Source organism: Cynocephalus volans, chromosome 6 (genome assembly GCF_027409185.1).
Source record: "Cynocephalus volans isolate mCynVol1 chromosome 6, mCynVol1.pri, whole genome shotgun sequence".
NCBI lineage: Eukaryota > Metazoa > Chordata > Mammalia > Dermoptera > Cynocephalidae > Cynocephalus > Cynocephalus volans.
Window position 1 is genome coordinate 87,530,172 of NC_084465.1, and position 12,109 is coordinate 87,542,280.

The window sequence follows — 12,109 nt, forward strand, 5'->3', positions numbered from 1 at the left end:
TGAGTTAATTTTTGCATAGTGTATGAAGAAAGGATCAAAGTTTATTATTTTTTTTGCATATTGATATTCAGTTTTTCCATCTTTGTTTGCCTTAAAGACTATTCCTTTTATCAAACTTGGAAAAATTTTGACTGTTATTTCTTCAAATGTTTTTCTACCCACCTGTTTCTCCTCTGGTGACTTCAGTTATGTGTATATTAGGCTCCTTGAAGTTGTATCATAGCTGGATAGTCTGTTTATTTCAATCTTTTTTTCTCTGTTTTTCATGTTGGATTATTTTTATTGTTAGGTCTTTAAGTTTACTAATCTTTTCTTCTGCAGTGTCTAATCTGCTGTTAATCACAGCTGATATATTTTTCATCTCAGACATTTCAGATTTCATCTCTAGAAGTTTGAATTGGGTCTTTTTTATATCTGCCATGTGTCTACTTAACATGCCCAATCCTTCTACTAGCTTCTTGTATATATGAATACAATAAAGTAAAGTTAAAATAATCATTGTAATGTATTGGTCTACTAATTCTATTATATTTGTTGTTTCTGGGTCACTCTTAGTTAACTGATTTTTCTCCTCGTTATAGGTTATATTTTCCTGCTTCTTTACATGCTTGATGATTTTTGATTGGCTGCCAGGCATCATCAATTTTATCTTATTGGGTGCTGAATATTTTTATGTTAGAAATATTTTTAAGCTTTGTTCTCGGATACAGTTAAATTACTTGAGAGTAGTTTGATCCTTTCAGATCTTGCCTTTAAAGCTTTGTTAGGTGCAGCCAGAGCAGGGTAAGTCTAGGGCATGACCCTTCTAAGTACTTTACTCAGTGTCTCATAGATTAGGAGGATTTTTCCACTCAGCCTGGTGAGAACAAACACTATTCTTGATCCTATACGAACTCCTGATAATTGTTTCCTGTAATGCTTTCAAATAACTCCTTACCATCAATGAGGAAAGAGCTGCACAGAGAGAAGGCTCAGGTAGCTTCCTCATAGACATGCATTAATCAGCACTCAAGGAAGGACAAGAGGGAGTCTCCCACAGTTCTAGAGCCCTCTCTGTGCAGCTCTTTCCTCACTGATGCTCTGTTCCATGCACTGTAGCCACCTTGATCTCCCTGGTCTCCTAGCTCATCTTCTCAACTTGGAGACCACCAGGCTCCACCTAGATTCTCCCTTCCTGAGTTGCAACCTGGAAACTTTCTCTGTGCAGTTAGTTATGGCAATTGTGCAGCTCATCTTGTTTGTTTCCATCTTTTAGGAATGACTGTCTTCATTGTCTGATCTCTGATATCTTAAGAAACATTTTTTCATATTTGTCCAATGTCTTAAGTTTTAGGTTAGAGGATCCTTGTTCCTTTGTCAATATCAAAGTGGGAGTCATTTTGTCTTTACTTTTATTGCCATAAAAATTTAATTTTTGAATATGTGAATCATTCCCATGGTTCAAAAATCAAAACATATTAATATGTATTCAGTTGAAGTCTCCCTCTGAATCCTTTCAACTATCAACTTAGTCCTCATCCCTCCCCACAATAAGAAACCATGCCATTAGTTTATTTTTCAAGTTTCTTTATTCATATGAAAGTAAATAAAATTACACATTCTTATTCTCCTTCCATCTCCTTTTTCTTGAAAAAGTTGCATAGTATACATGCTATTTTTAACCTTAGTTTTTTCACTTAGCCATATATCTTGAGGATCTTTTCTTATTGGTGCACAGACTTCCTCCTCTCTCTCTCTCACACACACACCCTTATTTAACAGCTATAGTGTTACATTGCATAGACTTATCATCATTTGTTTAACTAGTTCCCTATTGTTAAATAATTAGATTGCTTCCAATCTTTTGCTATTAGGAATAGTAATAATTCATAGTCTTGGGCATAAGTCATTTTGCCTGTATCCGAGTAATGTAACTGTTGAATACATTCCCAGAAGTGGATTACTAGGTCAGATGGTTTATGCATTTGTAATCTTGATACCTATTGCCAAATTGTCCCACCCTACCCCCACCCCCAAGGGGTGAACCATTCTTCCACAAGCCTGTAAGGAAAATGCCTATTAGGTCATAGTCCTATCTACAGAATGTTATCAAATATTTGGATTTCTGCTAATCTAATAGGAAGAATTTGTATCTCTACCCTGAGTGAGATTGAACATGATCTGTGTTTAAAAGCCATTTGCACTTCCTTTTTACTATTCTATCTACTTTAAATTGTTGGCCATTCAGTTTTTACTTTTAGTAATAAGAATAGGAAATTGACGTATTTTAGTAGATGGTGTTTAGTAATTTAATAATGAACTAGCAATTAACATTTATAGCCTATTATTGAAGCACTTTAAAATGCTTTTAATAAAATATAATTATACTAAATCTACTCAAATCTTTAATGCTCTTAAGGTCATCATAAAATATTTAGATCAAAGGTTGGGTTAATTGATTTTTCAGAAATTTTTATAGTTCAAACTAAAACTAGGTTAATCGGAGATTTTGGGCATGAGAGTAATGTTCCAATATTAGTTCGGCAAAAGAAAAATAAGAATTGTTTCTTCTAGAAATTCTTTTACATTTGCAAGATGTGATTTGCATTCCATAAAAATGACATTTCCAGAACAATTTGATGGAGTTGGGGAACAAATGTTTGAAACTTGGATTATCTTGTAAAGCCTAAGCTTTATGGTTACAAAATATATTCTGTCCCACACATAAGAATGATAAACATGTTCATGATTACATGACAACATGCTCTTACTATTCTTCTTTCAGTGCACCTTTCTTGAGAAGTAAGGAATATGCAGATATTTTTATAATTTTGCATACCAGTCCTTTTTCTCTGCCTCATCTCAAATACCTCTGATTTTTTACTGCTACCATTTATAATTTCGAGGAACTTAACCTGTGTACAATTAATTAGGGAAGTAGTTGCTTTACCAAATGAGTGAAGTAATAAAATAGGCACATAGTTTGCTTATATTTTGTTAATTTATTATAAATTAAAAATCTGGCTTTATTTATGCAAGTGGAAAATATATTTTTAGAGTTGCAAGAGTATGGAGCGACATCCAGCACACGTCCGTCAGGTATGGTGTCATTCCAGAACATTCACTGGTACTCTGTTTTTCTGTCTTATCAGTCAACTAAATTTACCTTGGTTAAACTTAATCATTTTGAGTTTTTTCCATTGCCAAAGCGTGGAGCTGCATGCCTTTGTCAAGTTAGCCAATTATCATATTTTAGCAGTCCTAATATTGTATGTATGCTTGGTTTTTAGATATTTCTAAAATTGTATATCAGGAAAAAAATTATTAGCTTATTGATTTTTTTTAAAATTAATACTTAGCCCTTTCAAAGTTATTGAAAATGTTCTGAATGCTTTCTGACAAACTCATCCATTGTAAACAACTAAAATTTTGTCATATATCCCCAAATTTAGTTATTTTTAGGTTACTTTAGTATGCATCAATCACATTACTTTTACCACACTAATAAACTTGTGCTATTTGAATATCTTGATTGTTATAGAAGTATGATAAATAGAAAAATAACATTGTTATTTTGACTAATGTGCTTTCCTGCTTATTAAAGTTTGTTTGTTAATTAATGCTAAGGCAATTCTTATAGAAGAGAACATTTGAATTTCTATAAATATGTATGAAACAACCATTTTAAGAAAGCAGTTGGTCTGAACTTGCCATCAAATACTAAAAATGCTTAATTTAATTAGAATTCAAATTAAAGTGAATAAGCAAAATATTTCAAATATTGTAGATCATAACAGTGGTAATGACATAGTTTTATTAATAAAGCAAATTTAAAAGAAAGGTGTATACTTAAATGAATTTAAATTGGATTTCAGTATTTGTCTTTTAATTGATTTATTACTGATCATTTAAATTTAAGGTGAGCATATAAATCAGAGCAAGATGATTCTGAAAAACTGTTTTCCACACTAGTTCTAGCAAATGTAAACCTGTGTGAATAAAAAATATTTTACCAGGGACGAAGTTGGGTTTTTATTTTTTTAAAAAAGATCACCAAATATATTTCAGGTCTGACTTCAACATGAACTTTTATTGTTAATTTTGATTTTAATAGCCCATTCACAAAGTCAGTTCCAGTATGTCTGAAATATATGCCTTAAGTCAACTGCATGTATTATTTTATTTCATGATATTACTTGGAATGTAGCATTTATTTGCCTTGTTATGTGGTGCTGGTTGGAAAATCAAGTGAAAAGATTGAGGGAAAGTGGAAGAATGGTGGAATAGAATAATTAACAAACTCTTTGTTGATTTAAGATTAGACATTAAAATAGAAATGAAATTTTAATAATATTAATATTCATTTCTTATTTTTTCTGATACCAAGTTATTAATATTCTACTAACGCTTTTTGTTTGTGAGAGACAAGTTCCTTATCTGAAGTACTAACTACATTGTCAATGACAATTAAATCACAGTGGTTTAAAAAGAATTTCAAATATCCAGTGGCAAATGATACATCATCTATAGTATTTTTAACTGTGCTTTGTGTTTTAGGTATTTGTGAAGTGTCATTTTGATTACAATCCATACAATGATAACTTGATACCCTGCAAAGAAGCAGGATTGAAGTTTTCCAAAGGAGAAATTCTTCAGATTGTAAACAGAGAAGATCCAAATTGGTGGCAGGTATGCTTCTCCATATTTCTTCACCTGTTTTTCTGTTTTTAATTTTAGATTTGGCCAGTATTTGAGTATTCAGAAAGAAGGTATTAGCATTTGTTCCAATGGTTTTTCCCACATGAACAGCTCCTGTTTCATGGCTAATTTCATATACATAAGACCAAATTGAGAGGGAATTTGTGAGTAGCTGTAATTAAGTAAAGAATTAACCAGCCTGTGGTTCTATCCCATTGGTTTAAGGACGAAACCAATTGGTTCTTTCACATGGGTGATTGCGTTAAAATATTCTGTTGAGTTAGAAGAACTCACTTGGGACCATCCCTTTTCAATGTTTGGTTTTTGTTTGTTTCAGCTAGGAGCCTTCTACTAATTTTATAGTAGTCTTCCTCTTGTCTCTCCATCTATGTATGTTAATGGCAAGTAAAGCATAATGTCTTTAAGTCTTATATCTATTTGTCCACCTCTTCTCCATTATTGAGAAATGAAAGTTTGCTCTATGAGTTTTGTTTGGTCTTGGATTAAAATCTGTATATATGGAAAAAGATGTATGTTATCACTATATTTTTCTCTCTCTCCATTTTCCGGAAGATCTGTTTGTTGGTGTTCTTTTTCTTTCTCCTAATACAGCTTTCAGAAATATCTAGCAACAGTAATAAGTTTTTGTAATTGTTTATATCAGCTAACAACCACATCATTTGAACTGGAGAAACTGACAAATCAGAAAGTCTGAGACCCCTTAAACAATCAGGGCAAATGAGAGTCTCACTAAAGAACAAGATGTAAGAGAAAAGGACCCAGGACCTAGCACTAAACTCTTAAAATTAACTGAGATATTATTGGTAACTCACATTAGCTGTAATAAATTATATTGACTTCTAAAGGGAAATGAATCACAGAATGAAAACAATCTTACTGATGTGTCCTACATTTAAATTAAGACATATGTATAAGTGCACTATATGATGAGATAACTAAGAAGTGGGTAGATTAAACAAAATTCATGATTTTTAAAGGTATCCACGGAATTTCTCTGAACCCTCATTTTAAAAATCTGTTTTGAGGGCCAGCCCCTGACTCACTTGGAGAGCATGATGCTGACAACACCAAGTCAAGGGTTAAGATCCCCTTACCGGTCATCTTATAAAAATAAAAATAAAAATCTGTTTTGGATGGCTATTTCCTTTATTGAAGTATTCTAATTTTCCTTCTCTTTTCCATTTTCTATGAATGACATCTCTTAATTTTCTAATCCTGCCACCATTATCTCAATCTCTTCCTGCATTTTGATAGTCCATTACTTTTTTTCTGTTTTTTAGGATTTTAATTGCTAAAAATGATACCAGATTTTCTATGCTAGTTGTAAGGATAAGGACACTAACTTTGTGAGATAAGCCATTAGTAGCCAGTTCTCCAACCACTACTTGAAAATAAAACTCCTTTGGATTTTATTTTTAACATTAATTTTTTGACATTAGGTGAAGTTTTACTTATTTTAAATTTGCTGCCTCTCAGGATATTCACATTTCTGGTAGCGTGAATTAAAATCTACATTCTGTATTCCCAGTACTGTCTCCTTTTCATTAATTTGGCCTCAGGAATACCAACATAGTAGGATTAAGGTTGATAGTAAATGTTTTATTAAAGGGTGCTAGAGCAAATGTTCTTTTAAAACACCTTACTATAGAGTAGCATTTATTTCTTTCCCTTCTTTGACTTAGTATTATAAATAAAAAGTTTCAGTAATATAAAGAGCCTATATACCTTTGCATTTGGGTCCCAAAATGACAGATATGAAGAATTTTAGGTGCCAATTGATTCTTCAATGCTAAATAAAGCATTTAAGTATCTTAAATGAAAGTGCCATAGATTTAAATCTCAAGGTTGTTTTTAAGAACAAATGTGACTTTTTTAAAAAAAAACCACTGCTTGTCCTATTTATTAGAGTATGGTCTCAAATTTTGGTCGCTGAGATATGTAATTGGTTAATTTGATTCTAGGCTAGCCATGTAAAAGAGGGAGGAAGCGCTGGTCTCATTCCAAGCCAGTTCCTGGAGGAGAAGAGAAAGGCATTTGTTAGAAGAGACTGGGACAACTCAGGTGATGAGTTCAACACAATAAGTAACAAGCAATCCAGTGTGGCCACCTTTCTTTGCCTCTTCTGTCTGAATAAGCAAATGAATTTATTAAAATATATCTAGAATGAATCCCTCCCATATGCTTTATTTTAAATCTCTCTCAAAAGTAATCGTTTTGATCCCTTTCTGCCACCTGCTGGTAGAGTATCAAAATTCAGTAGCTTAACTCACCCTGCCCCCTTTTGCTTCCCAGGCTGCAACATTGGGAAGATAATTCTCCCACCCCTATAGAATACTACAGTGTAATTTTATCATCTTCTGATATACTTTTTAAGTTATATTTGTCTTGTCATCCTTCAGGACCTTTTTGTGGAACTATAAGTAGCAAAAAAAAGAAAAAGATGATGTATCTCACAACCAGGAATGCAGGTAGGTTTTAAATACTTTTTTAGAAATACAAGTGAGAGAGCTTTATATATCGTTAATTAGTATAGTATAAACTCTAAATGTATAATTTAAAATGTAATTCACATTAGTACCCCATTGCAAGGGGGCTGGCATGTGAACACATGGTCCAATATAATGTAAAGAAATTATTTAAATCTTGATATTATATGTACTATAAGTGTGATTTAATTTGTGAGTATAGTTTACAACAAAATGAATTGGTGGTTAGGATTTATGCTTGTATTAATGGAGTGATGTTATAATTGAAACTATTCAGAGAATTTTGAAATAGTAATTTATGTGCCATTTCTAAAAGGTAGAATGCCCTTATGAAGGTATTAAAAGAATTATGATTAAGGGCAACTGAATTCTGCCTTAACCTGGTCCATAATACTTTTGGAAAAATAGCACCAACCAAATGAATCTTGGTCTGATCTAATGGGATTCTTTCCGAAATCTTTTAGTCTTAAAGAAAGATAAATATTTAGAAAAAGAAAGAAATGGTAACTATGTGAAGTGATGGATATATTATTAGCTTCATTGTGGTGGTCTTTCACAATGTATACATATATCAAAACATGAAGTCATACACCTTGAATATATATAATTCCTGTTTGTCAATTATACCTCAATAAAGCTGAAAGAAGTTTTTTTAAAACTTAAAAAATAAAATCTCAGACCTGGATTGGGTACCCCTTCCCTGTTAAGGAAAGAAAAAAGACAAATATGGAAACTACCATATTTATTCTTCTCAGTTATGGAGGGTGATGGAGTGAAATGCAGTGTTTTGAATTGAAGGCTCTGGAGGCTTTATCAAAGGAATTGACCATTTTTAAAGTACTTTCTTGACTTCAGAGCTACCTCTATACTGGTAATACATAAACTAAATAGCATACTATACAGAAGGAAGAAGTGGGCCTTTTCTCTCTTAATACTGGTTTAATCTGCTGTGAAGAAACTGCAAAGAAAAAGTTGCTGTTAAGATAATTTGAGGAAGAAGTGTTATTACCACAGATTGAGAATTATAGTAATAATAATATGTAATATATGAGGGTACTTCAAAAAGATCATGGAGTCATCTTATCTTTTAATTCTGTTTTCCTGTGAACTTTTTGAAGTATATTCATAGTATTTCAAATCCACTTTGGCCTTATTATCCATTAAATATATGTCCTTAAGGCTTTTTGCAACATAGAAAAGATTATAATTTAGGGATGTGTTTCTCTGAAAAGAGTTTGGATCCAACATTTTAATTTGTACATAAATTTCAGAATCTTGATGTTTAAATGTCAGTGTAACTATATGCATTTTATTAAACTGATGCTTACAGATTTGCCACACAGTAGTTATTCATTTATATCATTGGAAAGGTATACTCCTTCTGTGGAACTTATTTAAGCCACCATCCTGTCCTCCATATTTGATATACATGTTTTCCTATAAATTATATAAACTGATCTGTAATTTGATTATTTATATTAAAGTGATTATTTCTGACAAATTGTTAATAAAGAGGTCTCAACGGATAGAATATCTGATAAATAAGGATAAAATCATGGGAATTTTTCTAACTTGGTTAGACAAATTTTTAAGGGCAAATGGATGGAAGTAGATGTTTGAATCAAAATATAAAATAATTTATTGTACTTTACCAAATTTGAAAAAACAAATCTGTGCCAATTGTGTACTGTTGCAGTGATATTTCTCTATTGAGACAACTATCCCATTACTGGACAGTATAACAGATTTTTCTCATGTATATGAAAGATGACTGAATATGATGTTTTCCCATTTCCTTTTACATTTAGAATTTGATCGTCATGAAATCCAGATTTATGAGGAGGTAGCCAAAATGCCTCCGTTTCAGAGAAAAACATTAGTTTTGATAGGAGCTCAAGGTGTGGGCCGAAGAAGCTTGAAAAACAGGTTCATAGTATTGAATCCCACTAGATTTGGAACCACAGTGCCATGTAAGTTTTCTGTGTTTTCTTTGGTATTTAATTGGCAGGAAAGAGCATGGGCAAATGAGAGAGGGGGCTATTATTATTAATTATTGTTATCCCCAAATAATTTTTGATTATGCAAGTGAAAATGAGCAAGTAGAAGATACTGATACACTGAGTAATTCCATAGCTGTCTTGAAATAGTGCTGTAGTGCTCTTGGCTTGCTGCCTGGTGGCAATTGCTTCTCCAAAATATTCAGTCCAAAAATCTTACAGTTGTGGAAAAATTGGCATTAATTTAGTATTTTCTTGTTCAGCTTATAACTATCGGAAAAATTGTATTTTAACTCATTTAGTGTAAAGAAAAGAGGAAGCCTGCTGGATCCTCAGACATACCCAGTGCGGCAATGCTTTTCTGAATTTATGTGGTATGGCTGGTAGAGCTCTTAGTCCTGCAACATTATAAACCTAATTTTTTTTTCTTTTTTTCTCCCAATTTTTTTATTGCTTTAAAATATTTATAAAATAAAATTTTCCATCTAAATCATTTTTAAATGTTAACATTTCAGTGGTATTAACTACATTCATAATGTTTTACAACCATCACCACCTTCTATCTCCATAACTCTTTTCATCAGTGTTTCTCTTTTTATATAATTTTTTTATTTTTAATTGCACATACTAGTTATACATATATATGGAGTACAATTTGATATTTGGATACATGTGTACAATACACAACCAAGGTAATTAATATATCTATCACCTCAAAACCTTTGTCATGGACTTCCAGTCAAGATGGCGGAATAGACAGTCCCCAGCGTTACTCTCTCCCACAAATCCATGAATTTACAACTATAAAAAAATGTAACATCAGCCAAGCTGGGGCCACTGGGGCTCAGATGAAAAGGAGGAGAGACCTATGGAACTCATGAAGGCGGGAGAAACTATGAAGAGTGAAAGAAAAAACTGCTCTCAGTGTTTTGGGCTGCAGACACTTTACTGCTGGAGCACATGGAGCAGGAGCCGGCAGAAGCCGCAGCTATGTCCTTTAGATGGACTTGCTTGGAGGCAGAAGGGGAGAAGAGGACTTTCATGGCCCCCAGGACAGCAAGACTACTATCAGGGGTTCCCCTGGACCCACGCAGGGGTGAGGAGCCAGAACAGCTGAAAAAGGGGAGCCACCCAGAGGCTGGTGAGTCATCACAAGGGACCAGCACAGGGCCCATCCCATGGGAAGTGTTCGGAGTATGGGTGGTGGGGGAAACAGGCCCATCAGGAGAACACTGGGACACAGCAAGGACAGCCAATCTGCCCCCCAGTCAGTGCAGGACCACTCAGAGGAGACTGGTCGGGAATGCAGAATTACATGGGGGGCAGTTTGATGAAAAAACTCAGGCCCAGATCAGAGTTTCTATACAACCCAGGTGCACCAAGTCTCTGGAGAGCCAGAAGTACCTTTAAGGTCAACCGTTAAATCCTGAGCTGCACAAAAAGCCTTCCCTAGGGAAACAGCAACAAAGCAGCAATTTACCTCAACCATGCAGCTCAAGTACTGGTTCCCCTGTCTTAGAAGTAAGCAAAGGACAAAAACTTAGTTCTGGCCCAGGCACACCACGAATGCCTTGGAGCCCACCAGGGGACATGAGGCATGGAGCCAGGGGCAGGCCCCTGCCCAAAACCATTTATACCACCGGCACCTTGGGGCTCTATCCAGGAACCTGAGGATTAGAGTCAAGGACCAGACACCACTCCCACATACAGGCACACCACCAATGCCTAGGGGCCCGCCAGGGACCCAGGGCTAGCAGCCAGGGACTGGACCCCCTTCCCACAACCAGGCACACCACGCCAGCACCTCGGGCCCACCCCGGGGACCAAGGCATGGAGAAGGGGACTGGAACCCCCTCCCACAACCAGACACACAGCACCAGCACCTCAGGGCCCACCCAGGGACCCAAGCCATGGAAAAGGGGACCGGACCCCCCACCCACAACCAGGCTTACCATGCCAATGCCTCGGGGCCTGCCCAGGTACTCAGGATAAGGAGTTGGGACTGGATCCACTCTCCCACAATGAGGCATGCCAGGACAGCACATCAGGGCCCATCCGGGGGCCTGAGGCATGGAGAAGGGCACCAAACCTCCCTCCTACACCCAGGCACAACTCGCCAGTGCCTCAGGTCCCAACCAAGGACCCAGGGAATGTAGAAGGGGACCAGACCCCCCCTCCCACAACCAGGCACCCCACGCCAATGCCTCAGGCCTGCTCTGGGACCTGGGACATGGAGAAGAGGACCAGACCCCCCTCCCACAGCCAGGCACACTGTGCCAGCTCCTCAGGACCAGCCTAGGAGGCTGGGGTAAGGAGCTAGGGACCAGAACACCTCCAACAACCAGGCACACTGTGCCAGCTCCTCAGGGCCTGCCCAAGGACCCGAAGCATGGAGAAGGGGACCGAACCTCCCTCCCACAAACAGGCACACCTCACCAGCACCTCAGGTCCTGCCCAGCAACGTGGAGAATGGAGCCGAGGACTGGACCCCCCCTCCCACAACCAGGCACACCATGCCAGCACCTCAGGTCCCATGCTGGAACCCAGGGTATGGAGAAGGGGACCTGACCCCACTCCCACAACCAGGCACACCGTGCCAGCACCTCAGGGCCTGCCCTGGGACCCAGGGCATGGAGAAGGGGACTGGATACCCCTCCTACCACCAGGTATACCACACCAGTGCCTTGGAGCCTGCTGTGGACCCGAGGCATGGAGAAGGGGACTGAAACCCCCTCACACAACCAGGCATACTGCGCCAGCACCTCAGGGTGTGCCTAGGGACCCAGGGTAAGGAGCTGGGGACTGGATCCCCCTCCCACAACCAGGCACACTGTGCCAGCACCTTGGGACCCACTCAGGGACCCAGGGCATGGAATCAGGGATCAGACACTCTCCACAACTAGGCATACTGCCAGCACTACGGAGCAG

At 36.8% G+C, this 12,109-nt stretch overlaps 1 protein-coding gene across 4 annotated transcripts in view; it reads left to right on the plus strand.

Annotated features, from left to right (window-relative positions):
* Positions 1 to 12,109, plus strand: part of PALS2 (protein associated with LIN7 2, MAGUK p55 family member) — a 113,496-nt gene that overhangs the window by 83,003 nt on the left and 18,384 nt on the right. For 3 of the 4 annotated variants that reach the window (XM_063098553.1, XM_063098554.1, XM_063098556.1), the window contains 5 exons: positions 3,037 to 3,078; positions 4,537 to 4,668; positions 6,660 to 6,759; positions 7,098 to 7,166; positions 8,993 to 9,154. In XM_063098553.1, the coding sequence (XP_062954623.1) occupies positions 3,037 to 3,078; positions 4,537 to 4,668; positions 6,660 to 6,759; positions 7,098 to 7,166; positions 8,993 to 9,154 (505 nt within the window). The remainder of the gene's footprint in view (positions 1 to 3,036; positions 3,079 to 4,536; positions 4,669 to 6,659; positions 6,760 to 7,097; positions 7,167 to 8,992; positions 9,155 to 12,109) is intronic. The other variant, XM_063098555.1, reaches the window with a different exon arrangement.